The sequence below is a fragment of the Rhinolophus hipposideros genome (genome assembly GCF_964194185.1).
Source record: "Rhinolophus hipposideros genome assembly, chromosome: 18".
Lineage (NCBI taxonomy): Eukaryota > Metazoa > Chordata > Mammalia > Chiroptera > Rhinolophidae > Rhinolophus > Rhinolophus hipposideros.
The window spans coordinates 43,510,144-43,526,936 of NC_138064.1; the positions used below are offsets into that span (position 1 = coordinate 43,510,144).

Genomic DNA, 16,793 nt, shown 5'->3' on the forward strand with positions numbered 1-16,793 from the left:
AGTTTTCAAATTCTAACAACTGTTCTCTTTCCTCACATATGAGTATATTCAGTTCTGTCAGGTTGTGATTTTTCAACAATTAGGCCTAGCTACTCATTAGATCCCATGTGAATTCCAGATTTTCAGAGGTATACATCATAGCTACATTTTTTTGGGAAAATATCCATATAGGCTTTTGAAAATAACATAAAACAAGACCATGAAAAAATATAAATGTTTTCCAAGGTAATATTTTGGGTAAAAATGAAAACCCAGCTTCTTCGACAGAGTTGTGAATAGTCACAGACATGTGTATAGAGACTGGAGACTTGGGGATAATTGCTAGGATACAACAGGCACCAGGCCCTCTGCAGCTTAAATATCTTGCTATGGCAACAGGTACTGTCCTCACAACTACCATATTCCATTCTATTTTGAGTGTGAGTTATCAATCTAGAAACACATGAACGTGTGGAAAGAAAGATATATATATAGGCTACCTAAAACAAGATACTAAAACTATGAATTATAAGACATCATTAAAAATATTTTTTGTGGTAAGAATTGATCATGGTGTATAACTAGTTGTAATTATCCTGAAGGGAAAATCACACATTTGTATAACAAATGATACAGCAGAACTTTATTATGTTCCTATATGGATATCATAAATATATGCCTAATCCTTGGTTAGGCTTAGTGTTTTAGCACCTCAATCTCCACTTTTTTTTTTTACTTTGATAGTTGGAAAAAAGACATAGTCTATAACTTAAATAGAAAAAAAATTATACAAAAATCTAGGAGTTACCAGTTCCTAGGTCTGTAGGAATATGAACAAATTACGTCACATCCCCTGATGTCAATTTTTATTGTTTTCTGTTTTTTTAATTACACAAAGTTCTGGCTAATCATTTCCCTCTAGATCTAATAGCCTACGATTCTATTCAAAAGTGTGTTAAACTATTAAGGAATGTAGGATAAAGATATAGTATATTGAGTGTCAGTACTGGAAAATATATAATAATGAAACTCCTGAATAATAGAAAAATACCTATCTGACGTGGGAATTAGTTTGACTAGAAATCCTTAGCAGGTATTGTAGTTGTGTAAAATCTGTTTAATGCTGTGTTTCTCAAATTTGAGTGTATACTGGAATTATCCAGAGCATTTGTAAAACTTATTGGCTGGGCTCTAACCCAAGGGTCTCTGGTTCATTTGGTCGGGTGGGGTCTGAGAATTTGCATTTAGTTCCCAGGTGAAGCTGATGCCTGATACTGTTAGACCAGGGACCATACTATGAGAACTACTGATGTAACATATACATTCAATCTTAGAATTTTAGAATTCTCTAGTTTTTAAAATTCTGATAGGTTATTTTCTATTCAGCATGCCTATTTCATTGTTCAGAATATATTCCACAAGTGTAAAATACCTGTAACTTCTTAAGTGTTGGACAGTTATTTGATGCTTGTCAATTTGTAATAAAATCTGTATTTTTTATAAGCGTTAAATTCTTACGTTAGGATTCTATATAGGCAGGAACAAAATAGTTTACTATTTATTATTGGCACGATAATATAAGTACATTTCAGTACAATGGCATTTGTCAAATGGAAACCTTTTCAGAAATACATATGGTCAAGGAAAGAGTGCCACTTATTTGAGGAGACTCACTCACCTGTAGGTGTAAGGACCTCTTTGCTTAACCTTAACATTGCTGCTATTAACTGCCACTTCATCTGGATTTTGCACATCAAAGATCCAAAACTGTCTGTAAACTTCTGTGCCTGTTGTAACCCAGTTTTTATAAGCAGTTGTACCTTCTTCAAGGGCAACTTCCTGTAAAAAAAGAAAACAAGTCTGAGTTATTTCTTTGTAGTAAATACAGGCACTTCTGGGAGTTCATAAACTTTACTTAGCCAATGAAAAGTGCATGAGCAAGTACCTTGAACATGAGAATGTTTGCGACCTTGCCACACACTTGCAACAGAAATGTTTCAACAGATTATTATAGCAACCTCTTTAGTTAACCTTTTACAAAAAGAATCAGTGTGTAATACTTGCACACATGTCTGTTGATCTTAAGGCCAACCACTGGCAAGCCTTCAGAGTGGCCCTATGAAAATATTGCAACAATTAAGCACATTTATTAAAGCTGTTCCAGAAAGTTCTTCTCAGGTAGAACATTAACCTTTCTTCTGTCCTCAGTGAGTTGAATTGATGAGGCAAAACAGAAAAACTGAGAGGAAAAATTTAGTGGTATTGGAAGTTACTTCCTTTTCTTCAAAAGTTGGACACTTCAGGGAATGTTCACTTAACATTTATTAAATTAAGAAAACAAATGGATAAAAACACACAAATTTGACTCTCCCCTTCTAAATCCTGCTCAATATGGCTTCCCTAACTCTCAATATATTTGCAGCAACCCAATCGTATATGTTTCCAAAAACTACAGCAGTCTGATTCATTATCGGGTTACTGTGTTTTAAATAAAAGGATGAAATAAGGAACTTTTCCTAGTATTCTTTTGTGAAATGCATTAAAAATTATTGATGTCCCCTCGTAGTGGAAATAAGTAGGAAAAAACATCAATAACATAATCAGAAAGCTCTTTATTAGGAAGAAATCTCTTCCCCTCTTTAGTTGCTGTCGGTCTGGGCGGAAAGTCAGCAGACCTCTCAGGGTCAATTTTATTATCTGTAAAATAAAGGATGCTCTCCCACTTTCCTTCCATGGCTTTCACTCTCTGAGCCAGAGTCTATGAAGCTATAATAACTAGTGCCAACAAAAAGTGGTTTTGTAGCAAGCAGTATTTCCAATTAAATACCTTGGGAAGAATGCCCAGCCAGGATGGAAACTCTGACTTACCTTAGTGTGCTAGAGGAAGAGGAAGAAATTCATTTCATAGAAAATGAGCCTAATGAATACAGGAACAATCTGACCTAGTTGTTTCTTTCACCTGGAAGTATCAATTCATGGAACCATTGCTCAGAAAAGGACAATAAACATTATCACATTTTCTAGTAGAGCACACTGAGGCTCTGAGAAACCAGGTGGCTGTCCCAAGGGCAACCAAGGCAAATCATGGTAGAATCACTGCGAGAATCCTAGTCTTTGACCCTTAGACTAGTCCTCTTTTACGCCACACTATTAATGTCTTTTTTTTCTGTCACCTCTGCACTTAGTTGGTAAAAGTCAAAATGCATTTCATATCTTCAGGAAACTTTACTTATTGCTTAAAGCAGAGAATAGGGGAATTCCTTAGAGAAAAACAACACCAATCTAAAATGCTGTTACAAAATCCTGTGTTATTGCAATCCATTTACTGGGTACATAGGGACTGCTAATGTGATGGTAGACCCTGTTACTTTTACAACCAATTGTCCTTGAAGAACTTTTTATTTGTTCCCCAAAAGTTTGATTTCCATACTAATAAGCCTAATATCAAGACAAAATTTTATATAGATAAAGTACTGTAGCTATCCTTCTAAATGTAGTGATGTTTAATGAGGCTGTTGAAGCTGAAATCTATATGGAAGCTGAACGCTATATTAATTTACCCATTTCAAGAGACATTATGAGGGGAAAACACACACAGACTTATTATATACAAACACATTTTTATTCTTGCCCTCTAAGAATCTTAAGGACTAATGCAATATAGTTATTTATCATGTACTTCTCAGGGCACATATTTCATTTGAGTTCTTAATGAAGAAAAATTAATAAAAGAACTGAAAAGGGACTGTGATTGATTGTACTTGGCAGTACAGAAAACCTCCCTAACTCTAATGCATTTATATTTAATATCAAATGACATTGTAATGTGCCTTTCTTCTAAAGGCCATGGATCACTTTGCCTTATTTGTTGGTATTGAGATGTTTTTAAAAATGGGAACACTGAAACACAAAGATTTGAAATGAATACACTGAATTATTAACTGTTAGAGCTAGTCATCTAACCCCAACTATTTTTTCAGAGATAGAAATGGATCCTAGTGAAAACAGATGTCTGATTCAATGATATATGACAATTTCGTAGCAGATAATGTAGAAATCAGATATTTTCACTATAATTTTGTACAGTTTTCATATCATCATTATTTGTTCAGAGAAAGAGAGAAATATTGAAGCAGTCAAAATAGCAATGCATTTCTTCTGATCCTAACTTTACTATATGTATTAGAAAATTGTATAATCACCCCTTGAGTCAAAACTAAATATGTCACAAGTCTCTCTTAGAAGGAGCAAAAGATTTTATGTCCTTCATGAATTAGAAAAAGCCTTGAGTTTAAATTGGATTTGGGCTATCTAGCCTGTTTTGCAAATCTTTCACTAAACTGGAAGTACAAAGCGGATAATTATGTGCACAGAAAAAGTAATATAATTTAAGGTTCTCTCACTTGGCTGATGTGTGCTTAGTCTCTGTCCCTGACTTTAAGTATACAGATGATCCAGTCCCAGTAATGGCTGGATTTTAACCTGAGGACAGTCACATAGCACGGTCTCCAGCTGGGTTTGAAAGTCATTGACCTTAAAACTTCTGTTAGTGCAGGAAAACATGACTTATCTACATGACTTTAACTCCTAAAATGCCCATGATATCCCCCTATGTGTGGAGTACATAGGGTAGAAATGTAGAAAATCCATTGTCCCATTTCTCAAGGACATTATGAAATATGAAGAGACAGAATCATATATAGCAGATTACTTTTAATCTATGAGTTAAATTCCCTTCTCTATCCTCATCCTGACCAAGTATAGTGTTTTCTTCCCTCAAAGCATAGTGTGAAGTGTTTAACAATGAATCTAAGATGATATGAGTTTGATCTCCTGTTTGGTCATATAGTAACCATTTAAACTGGGGCAGGGTATTTAATTTCTTTGTACCTCAGTTTCCTCATCTGTAAAATGGGGAAGATAATAACATTAGATTGAATCATATGAAATTAGTATTTCTGAAAGTCAAAATAGTTGAATATAGTTAAATCATTTATCCTTATAGTTTGTTATAAAGATTAATAAATATGACCAATTAGAACAGTGTTAGAACATAACAAGCATTCACAAAACATGTTAGCTATTATTACTATACAAATTCTGTCCACTCTCTGGAAGGAGAACTCTAATACCATTTACTTCCAGACTGCTTTAACTGCTTAATTTATCTTATTTACTATTTAAACCAGTCATGTGGCTATAACTTATGTAATATCATGTGACACTTTTCTGCTACTTAATCATTTTTATATTTATTCTCACTCCAGTGAAATCAAAACTTCCTTAAAAAGCATAAACATCTGAAAATAATCTCCATTCTCCTCACTCAGTACCACAATTTGTTCTGCTTAGGACCAGTTACAAGCAATTTCCGCATGTTCATAAATATATTTCTAATTTTTGTATCCATGATGTGTGTGTGTGTGTGTGTGTGTGTGTGTGTGTGTGTGTGTGTACTGGGAGAAAGAGAATTAAATTAGAATATTAGTGACAGTGGTGCTAAGAGTCAAAAAATGGCTCTAATCCTAGATTATCAAGTCATTAATTAAAACCCAGAATAAACTTTGGTGAAACAGAGTGGATTTAATAATGTTTCTGAAACCCAGGAAATTAGTCTCCAAGAATTTATGTGAGAACCTAAAATGGGAGAATTTATATTTAGCATGAAAGGTAAATTGGTGTTAAATTGGGCTGGAGGAAGAAAATTATATATGCTTACCTTCTATTTCCTGAAACGTTTGTAAGTGATTTTATTACTGAAATTAAAGTGCAAATATTTCTAGTGTTTAATCCATGTTTTTTACTGCTACTTTAAAGTGTGTTTTGGATTGTTTCATGTTCTCATATATTGTCATTAAATTTTAAAGAATTCTACCTTCTTTAACAACTAATACTTCAGGCATTTCTTTTTGAGCTTTGTAGATACAACTAAATGTACAAACTATTTTATCACATCTACAAATACTATAAGCATATGTTATGAAATTAATATAAATTAATTTACATCATTAAAATATGGGCTATTGATTCAAATTCCAGTCATTTTAATAAACATAAACAATTATTTCAATTTACTTTATCTGAAAAAATGTCTTACAAACCACTAAAGGATAATGCTTTTCAAGAATTGGGGAAGAAAAGGATGGTATAATTGAATGATTATATAATTGAACATTAGTCTTTTAGGTAAAAAAGAGGTAAAAAAGAAAAGGAATGTTTAATTCCTTTCTTCGTGTTCTGTTAATATAGGAAAATTAAAATTTATTTAAAATTACTTATGTTATATAATGTACAGTAAACATTTATCAAGTGATATTAACAAAGAGTTGAGTGATAAATTATCATTTGTAAATGGTGGCAGAACTTTGACCTTTTTCCAAAGTGCTTTGGTGGTTTCCACATTTGGGGCAGATTATGCTATTGACTTTTAGTCTATCCAGCAAAATTATGTAAGCCTGCTGACTCCATACAAATCTAGCAGGAACCATAGTCTAAAATTAAAATACTGGTAAAAAAAGGTTTTCAACTAAAATCCATATAAAGCATGAAGTTCCTAGAAAACATCCCATGGAAACGTCATATATATATATACATATATGTATATGCATATACATATATATATGATGCCCAAAAATATACACATTTTAAGAAAGGAAAACTGTATTAAAACTGTATTAAACTGTATTAAAATTGTAATACTCTATATCGATAACAAAAGATGAATACAAGTCACGTTTGACTTCTGCAATTACAAGAGGTGCTCAAAGTGGTTACCGTCAGCGTCCAGACACTTCTGATTACGGCAAACTACTGCTTGAGCAACGTTGACTAAAGTAGCCACTTGTATACATTTTTTTGGCACCCCCGCTATATACATACATATATATATATATATATATATATATATGTATATATATATATATATATATATATATATATGAAGTAAAATTTCTGGCTACTTTAGACCATTTCAAATGGTAGTTTCAGAGAGCCATCTTTTAGAACTGGATGCTGCCATAGAGTTCTGACTCTATATTTATAAATGAGATCATAATATGAGATGATTTCTGATCTTTTTCAATATAGCACTTTAATTTTTTTAATGGTGCTTGTGTATAGGTGGTAACTTTTCTAATTTGTTATTAGTCAGTTAAATGAAGAAAGTAATCTTCCATGAGTTTCAATGGTAAACAAAACCTGACCAGTATAAAAACTTGTACATACGTGTAAAATAACAGCATTAGCTGAAGTGCTCCCGAGGATGGGTAAGACACTTTGCTCTCTTAGTTTACATAATTCAGACATATGACTCCTACTATATGCCCAACAGATACACATGCCAATCTCATTTTAAAACGAGCTTTGTAAACTAAAGAAAAAAGAAAGTCTTATTTAAACAAAGAAAAAGTCCCGGCATTTTATATGAGTAAAATTCAAGGTCAACATGGTTATATAGAAATCGGAGAGTAAATTCAGGCTCAGCTGTACATGTGCCACAGACCGTAACCATTGAAAGGATTCTGATGATGTCTTAGTCTGTTGGTATGTAGCTGAAGTACCATGTAAGTTATCATTTAATACGTTTTTGAAACTCATTCTTTCTTCACTTTTCGAAACTCATTCTTTCTTTACTTTTCAATCTTGTAGCACTTCCTTCTTCCAGAGCCTCGATCCATACTATTCCCTTTTGTCTATTAAAGGATTGCACAGAAATCCCTCATTTGAAAAACAATAACGGAAATCTCTATTTCTTTGTTTCATCTCCCTGTTTATTACCCTACCCTACTGAAATTATACTTTCAAAACCATTAGCAACCATATTATAACCATTATTTCCTGAATTTTCATCTCCCTGAGAACATTTTATCCTCTTTCCTTGAGTGTTGGCCTCCTATTGAAAAAAATTACACTCTTTCGTTGTTATTTCTTCATATGAAATCCTTTCTTTCCCTTTTCTGTTTTGTCTTCCTACCTAAAGTGATTTATGCACAAGTCCTACAGTAATTTCTGTTCCTTTGTCTCTACATTCAAACTCTCTGAAAGCGTATCCACTGTTAAGTTTTATCAGTCATCTCTATGGCAACAATAAAATCTGTCTGAACTCTGACCTTTGAAATACACACTGATGTTTATATCAAACCATTTATAAAGCCTCTGTGTTTTGTTTTCCTAATGTGCACATTTTTATCAATAACTCAACTGGACGCCTTGCAGTTCATGCTCCTCTGTCTCGTAATCTAGTCCCTATACAAACTGCCATGGCACCCCATTACCATCAGTTCTTTCTATGCACTCCACGACACTAGACAAGCGTGCCTTTTATACTATGTAAAAAGGTCTTTTTAAAAGAGTCATAAATTATCTTCAAAAGTGGTCATTTCCTACATAGTTCTTCCTGTTTTGAGTCTTTTTACTTTCCAACACTTTCTGTTGTCGACAGAGCACCAGACTGTGTATTATCTAGTTTCTGCCTTCAGATTGCCTAAGTTTGGCAAAAGGCCCCTCCTCCTTTTGGCAAAGTGAGTTGGCAAGATGATTTTAGGTCTTATGACTGTAAAATAATAGCACCATCTCATAGATATTTGTGAAGATTAAATAAATTAGTATATATGAAACTCTTGGTAGCAGGAAATAAATGCCATTTGATGTAAATCTCTAACTGCAGGTTTTGTGATATCTTACACACTTACCAGAAAACACACACCAACTATTATTGCCTATCACATCTTTAATTAGTCTTTTGCCTGATTTTGGAATCTCCCTAAATCTTACCCCGTGTTGTTCACCTTTTGTTGTTAATCCTACACTTTTGGCACATCTTCTATATTCTTTCTTTTCTCTTCGTAACATTTAGTTGCACTTTCACAACTTTTCCATAGTATTAATCAGTCCTCTCACACCTTTATTGCTGCCTTCTTTGGACTTTTAAAATTCTATACATCTTGAAAATCCAACTCAAATCTCACCTTCTTCCTGCAGTTACTGAATACTCTGAGATATCTCTTCGTAAATAGCATTTATTTTTCCAAATCATACACTTTAGAATTCAATTCTGAGTCTCACAGGTCTCAATTTTTTTTAACAATATGCTTTTTCCCCAGTTAAATGTTAAATTTGTTGAGATTAAAATGTATTTTATTTTCTTACTCTTTATACAAAAGCAAAATTTTGATTCTCAAAACTCTAATTTTCTCAGGATTAGCTATCATGAACATAGAGATAAATATTAAACAATTTAAAAAGATGCTAGTACTTTGCATAGCACCTAACAGAGAGTCTTTATTACAAATATTGTTAAATAGAGAGGAAAAAAACAGATGATCAACATTCTCCTACTGAGAATCAATTATATATCAGTAAAAAAAAAAAATCGAAAATGCTGTGCAGTGGGAGATTATTGTGACTTTTCTATTCTGAAGATTTTTCCAAAAGATGAGTTATAGTCTGTGTGTTAGCACAGACTCTGATTCTGTTCTTTCTACACAGAGGATCCGGAAGGCAAGCACAGTTTACAGCATGTTAAGCAATGGCAGTTGCGTCTCACATTCTTAGATAAGCCCCATCTCACCATCATCTGTCTGTCTCTACGAAAGTATATCAATAATAACAAGAAAACTGGGAATTCACAGAAGAGGATGGCATTCAATTTATAATATTTTTTTTGCAGTTAAATTCATGGGGCTGAAGATTTACAATCTCTTAGCAATAGAACAGATAGAAATACTTTATTATTGAGCAAATATAGCATGCAAGTATAGGCACTATTATCTTAAAAATGTACTATGGTACTATCATTAATAGGACAGTGAGATGATTTATTTTAAGTTTAAAACCTTTATCATTTTTAGTTAAAGAAAGAAATATCAGAAAATAACAATTTCTTGTCATGAGTAACTAGATATAAAATTAATTGTTCATGTTAATTTGTCAACTAAGTCGATATTTCAGTGAAATAAAATGGTATTTATTTATATTCCTTGTAAGAGCAAGATGTCAAACATAGATAAATGGATGAGAGAGACAAAGGTCTTGGCAGTGACAGAAATTTCAGTAAGAATTGTAGGTGTAGCCCATGTTACGATTTAATTCTTGTTGTTCTCCATTGTGCACTATACTTACTGACCCTCTGTCCAGGCCATTGATATCTAACCCATCTGAGAACTGAGGCCAGTACTCAGATATGTTTTATTTGGCCAGCATTATGTTTTTTAAGAAAAAAAAGAGAAACACACATGCCTTTAGGTGGGGCACACACTCTCAAGTTAACAATAGTCCCTGTTCTTCATTTTATCTTGTTCTTCACAGCTTCACAGTTTGTTTGCTTGGTTTATCATTTGTTTGTTTGTTTGTTTTTGCTTTTGTTTTTTAAACCCTGTCTCCAAACTCCTGAAGCCATTTGAATTTGCCATCTTTGGTTTAGGACTTCATCAGATCTATTTGTTCTTCTTCTGGTCTTCCCTCTCTCTTTATCAATTAAAGTTGGCGAGTGGGAAGCTGATTAGGGGAACTAAGATGGGAGATGAATTCTAGTCTGTTGTGCACACCTGTCTAATTGAATCACTCTAATTGTAGTTAAAACTACAGTTGACTTGTTGCATATATGCCGGTATATGTCCTACATAACATTTCTGAGTTTTCTAAGAGTCACATCTAAAGCTTTAAAAATAGGAAATATTTATGACAATTATATGTTATACAACACATGTACATATTATAAAAAGCAGCAGTTTACCAAATAAAAAATAGTTTACAACTTTTACAAAAAATTTCTACTTCATTATTAAACGTAATCATGTTTCACTAACTATACATATATATATATATAACATATGACATATATTACATGTATATTTACCTTTTTCTGTATTAACCAAAGTACAACTACTTTTATGCATGTACCCTCACAAAATACACTTACTTATTTTTCATTCAAAAGCATATCAACATACTCTTTAGACACACACGATTATTTCAGCTGAACTGCATAACTATAAATAGCTTACATCAGAATTTGGATATTTATACTTAAGATAGCAATGCATTCATGTCAAATATACATTATACTTTTAACTTGCTCTAGCATGAACATAATCACTTTTGTATTGAAGTCACAAAGTTGCCAGTTACCATGAAATATAAAACAGATACACAAAGGAAATAAGGGACAGAAGACAGAACAAATCAGAATTACAAGATAAGGTTTTTAGGTTACTTGTACCTTTTTAATGGTTTTCTCAATTATCATGTCTCCAACTGGCATCAGAATACCTCCAAACACAGCCAGGACTGCCCCAATCACAGCACCAGCGATGAGCCCATAGTTTCTATTACAACCCATTTTTCTTGTTTAGGGGAAAATTAAGGTTCACCACCTGCTTCTTTCAGACTCCCAGTTCTAATTAAGGTGGTTTCCAAGAAGTCTAGTCCTATCATTAGAAAGAGATCATAAAAGAGAGGCTTAAATATCAATACAAACAGATCAAAGTTCAAAGAAAACATGCAAATGAAACAGATCATTTTGTGAATTATCAATAAACAAATGCTTTTCTTTTTGTTTAAGAAACTGACTTTCTAGTGTATGTCCTCCCCTTTCTGTTTTTCACAACCTACCCATGATAGATATAAAGAAATATATATTGTCATATAGAATATTTTTAAAAAATTCTCCTAAATTGTTTTCTTGTGGATGATTAACACATTGGAATCTTATCTAAGGAGAACATGCTTACTGTACTCTCATGCTAATCTACCTTCCCTCAGCCTGGGACATAGTTGCATTCTCACCCTCTATCTGGCTTTTCCACCCAAACACAGCCATCAACACCCTGCCTGGAGTTCTGCAAACTGTCTGTGGGTAAACTGACATCTTCTCCATCTGAGTGCTAAGCAAGTATGGTAACAGATGTTCTCTTTACTATACCTTATTCACGAATAAACAGCAAAATTTGGATTTCATAGGAAGAGATCTGATGTTTCAGAAAGAATCAGTTCTAATCATTTGTCAGTGATCTGTGAAAACAAAAAAGCATGGGTAAATTGGGAAAGTACATTCTGAGAAAATTAATACTAGAATACTTTCTAATATCATGAAAATTATACTGTTAAAAGATAATCCCATTTTTATGAACACTGAGCTCTTGCCTGAATTGTTTTCTATAAACAGTGTTGAAAATGCTAACATATTTTAAGGAAATGTACTTTACTTTCAATTTTATTGTTAACAATTGACTTTTTGATGACTAAAGGTGAAAGAATATGAAGAAAATATAGAATGTAGAAATGCCTAGTTTTAATGATAGGCATTACTTTGTTACTAGTCTCAAATATATATTTTTTACATATTCATTTGCAATATTATTCATGTTGTCATGTACAATTGATGCATGTCAAAATGAACTAGTTTGTGCCAGTATGTATTTCACATAGTCAATCTTTATTGGAAATTTTTTTATAATGCAGTTATTTCATAAAGATCGGAAGACAACGGTTTGTGGAGTAGATTCTCTTGTAACGAAGTTAATAAGAATGTATTACTTCTGACAAATATTAGAAACTGCATTCATTTGAACTATTTTGGTTGTAACAGCATTTATGTAATGAGGTTGACCTGACATCCATGAACAGTCAGAATGTGCTTTGTAGCTTATAAACAAATATTCTCTACTTCAAAATACCCATGGCCAAGGAAAACATAAATGCCAACAAATGGTAGCTACACAATAAAAAGTCACACACAAAATATTTTTGTCAACATTGTACGTGTAATAGTAAAAATTATATTTTGTTGTGGTCTTAGATTTTTCCCTCCACAGCTTTGTTGCCACAGAAGAACCACTCTTATGATTTTATTAGTATTTATTTGCACTTCAGGAAACATTTATTTTTTTCAACAATATCACTTGCATAGCTAAGAAAATAATGCTAAAATTATAAGAAAAAGTTACACTTTCTGTCAAAATGCAGAAAGATAAGTGTTGCAAATTTTTCACATGGCGATTTTATTTATTTTTATTCTTTCTTATGCTTTGTGAATTTCCTCTACCTATACCTTATACCTAGGAAACTTACACTGTAAATCAGGGTACAACAAACCTATTCACACTGAGGTCCTTGTAGCGAAGAAACTTAAATAGACATGAGTGTTGCATATTTTTTTCAAATGTAAGAGGAAAACACATAAGCCTAAACAGGTTGTTTATTTTTCCTGTGGAATCTTGTGTCTCACCGAGCAAGTGGGGTTGGCTTTTTATTAATTGCTTGAGGATGGAATGTGAAAAGCTTTCCCTGCCTTCTAAAAATCATATAACATGCTACTTCCTATGGCTTTGGCCAGGGTTGTCATAATGCAATGAAACAAGTTATTTAAAGATGATAATAAGAACTGGATATTATCAAGAAGAATTTCCTTTGAAAGTATAATTGTACAAGCACCTTAAACTTTTCTTGAAATATAATCTTTTAATCAACCATAATAATTGCCAAGTACAGAATATCACCCTGCTGTTCTGTATACTATGAACAAATAATCATATTCAGTGTAGCTTATTAAGTAATATTTTACTAAATACCATTTCATAGACCATCCCTCAACTCTCATTTGCAAGTATGACCTAAGGTAGCAATCAAAATACAGGGATCCACTTTGGTGTAACTGAGATTAGTGGGCTAGAGATTAAACCTAACACTGATTTGCCACTTTCTTGCCAGGTGACTGGGGCAGACCTTCCAATCTCTCTATACCTCAATTTCCTCATATGTAAAATAAGCTAACATGAGATCAGCAGTTTTTAATTTAAGCAGCTGAACTAGTGCTTCACTCAAATTCTTACACGGAAGACCAATAGACAGTAACTATACCAGGAGTGGTGGGAACCCAGAGACGCTGATTTCTAACTTGGTCTCCCCACTCCCACCTGACCCTCTCCTTCCCACCTTTAGGAAGCTCTAGGAGAAACTTTGTAGAAACCTATGGCTTTGCAAACCCATTTAACAATTGGGGCAGGAAATCTACAGTGCCAAATTCCAGCCTTGTTTATATAACATCATGAATCTATTTTAAAAAATACAACTCAAAGATTAAGTTATCTCTTTTGGAAAGTTATAACTTTCCTACATAAACTTCACTAAAAATTATTCAGTATCAATGCCATTGGCAAATCTTTCTGACGGATAACTCTAAAATGATTTAAAAACTACAATTGTATTGTTGTTAAAATAGATATATGTGCATATATTTGCTCCTTTTCAATTCTACGCTATACTGTAGTCATGAATCTATCTGACTTATCTAGAGTTTTTATCCTTTATTCCAGTAGCCCCATGTACTACAGGGAAGATTTTCTACAAGGAGAAAACAGTCCCAGAAATGTCCACTGGAGGACCCAGAGGGCAGCACATGTTCTCCACTGCCTACCTCTCCAAATCTGAAAACTCATTATTATGAGTTCTAAGTACCCTGAGTCCAGACATGTCAAGTAATGGGCAGGCCTGGGTACACTGTAGGCTCTGTCTTCTTTGAATTTAAAACTGAAGTAAAACAGTATATATTTCCCATGACTGCTGAATCAAGTTCATCGGAAAACAGAAGTATCAGATAATTTATTCTGTAAAATCATACAATTAGACAGTTATTAGTCTAACACATCTGGATGACGTTTAAGCAAGGCTACAAATATTAATCTAACATTACATCGACATGGACTAATAGGTTTGAGAGAGAGAGAGAGATTAAGTTATATCTACTTTTTCAAATTTTCTGATTGATTCATTTTTGTTAACTTGATGTAAGTTTCCAACTTTTTTTCCCCTAAAAATAGGCAAGATATTTGAAATACCCTTCATTTATGACCCTTCAGTGCCTTGACGTCATCATGAGCAATTAAATATTGTTATTAAAACTATACTTTAACCTTCCCTTTCATAATACAAATGACAATCAGTTTTATTCACCTGAGGCAAAGGAGGGCCAAACACGTTATGTAAGAAGTGAACTGAGTGCATAAAAGTTCAAGCTACACAGCATGTTCTAATCTACAGCTTTACACTCATGTTTATCTTCAGAAAAAAAAAAAAAGTATGATTTGTCCCCATTCTTCTTTGAAATTTAGGTTATTTAGAGCATGTAAAATTTGTGTCTTGCACACTTGGTTTCCTTAATAACACATCTTCTAACATATTAAAAGAGCTAATTTATTTCATTTGCTAGTTTGGATTAAACTGTATCCTTTATTGTTATTTTTCTTTTACAAGAAATAGACAAGACATTGATATCTGCAATAATTTACTTCTTGCTTAAAGTACCTACCTTTAGAAAACAAAAAATAGTCACAGGTACAGGAAAGGAAACTAATTATTGAGACTTCAGTAAAGAAGAAAAAAAAATAAAAAATGCACGTTTTAAAATATCACTAATCATATATCTTTTTTGAGTCTATAAGAAAATCAGCTGTATCATCTCAGTTTATAGGTTATAAATCCAATTTCTTTTGCAGAATTCATGAGTGTACATTATCCCCTTGGGCTACTTTGAAAAAAGGAAGAATAGTTTTTTGTTTTTTTTTCTTCTTTTTTGGCTGTCAAATCAACAGTATTTCTAGTAAGAATTTATTATTATTATGCCTTTCCACTATGTTGGAAATCTGGTAGGACAGACTGAGAGACTGAGCTATAAGAAGCCTCCCCAATAAATAGGTCAGAAAATTCCCAGAGAATCTTTAATTATGCCCATGTGGGGATAAAGCTGTGTTCCCTGGGAAACTCCATCCAGGAAAGGCATGGCCCAGAGGTAGAATTTCCTGGGATGTGAACTACAAAACTTGAAAAAGTTTCATATTATTACAGTACTTGTACCAATGAATGCCAGTACCTTATGACATATGACATGTATCTCCAATGTCCTATTCTATCCTTAAGCCTTTCTTCCAATTTCCTTAGAATAGAAAACCAGACCACATAACTCTGTTTTCCACTATACGCATACTATCATTCTTTTGATACAAGTCTTCCTCACCTTGTAAATACACTTATCTGCCCACAAAACTTATTTTTGGAGTTTGGGGGAGGTGGAGGGATTAATTCAACAACAGGTTGAATAAAATGATGAAAGTTATCTTGCAAAATTAATCAAATCCCTTTTCACGCTCTTACCCTACACCACACCTAGGTGTGTTTACAAAGCCATGATTGCTTAGACACAAGTAAGATTCAGATTAGAATTCAAACCTGTTGAAATGGACTTGAAATGACTGACTTACAACACTCATTTAAATCTGGTTATGTTTCTTCATGTGGAAATAGAAGGTCCTTAGAAAAACACTTTATACACTTCTGTTTAGATTTATTCTTTCAAATTAAATTTTACATATAATCCCAATATGTTAAAATCTCAATCAGTTAAAAGAAATCAATTCTGGTAAATGTGGGCAGGAACTGTGACCCTCTCTCCTGGTTACACTTCACTTGGACTCAGAGACATCCCCACAGAACCCAAACGCTCTGCAGAACATTTTTTAAATAAGTAGATTAGGAGATCTCTAACATCTTTTCTTATTGAAGTTATAGTCCTTTTAACTTACATGTGCATTTTCATCCTATCAGACATATGGAGGTAAATACATATAACAGAAAAAAATTTGTAGCTATCTATAATATAAAAATAAAAAATATATACTTCACAAAAATATACCTCACAAAATTACACTTTTAAAATATTACAATTTAAAAGTTGTTTTAGTGGTAACCTTAAAAATTTTAAACAATACGTAAGTAGATTGGATTTCAGATATTACATTAAATGATACTATCTTTCAGAATAC

General features: G+C 32.9%; 1 protein-coding gene across 1 annotated transcript in view; it reads right to left on the bottom strand.

The window, feature by feature from the left end:
* The window catches only part of CD36 (CD36 molecule (CD36 blood group)), a 52,986-nt gene that overhangs the window by 15,236 nt on the left and 20,957 nt on the right, over window positions 1-16,793 (bottom strand). Inside the window, 4 exon segments of the mRNA XM_081079182.1 lie at window positions 1,612-1,656; window positions 1,659-1,818; window positions 11,198-11,405; window positions 11,900-11,988. Coding sequence (XP_080935308.1) covers window positions 1,612-1,656; window positions 1,659-1,818; window positions 11,198-11,317 — 325 coding nt within the window. The 5' untranslated portion in view covers window positions 11,318-11,405; window positions 11,900-11,988.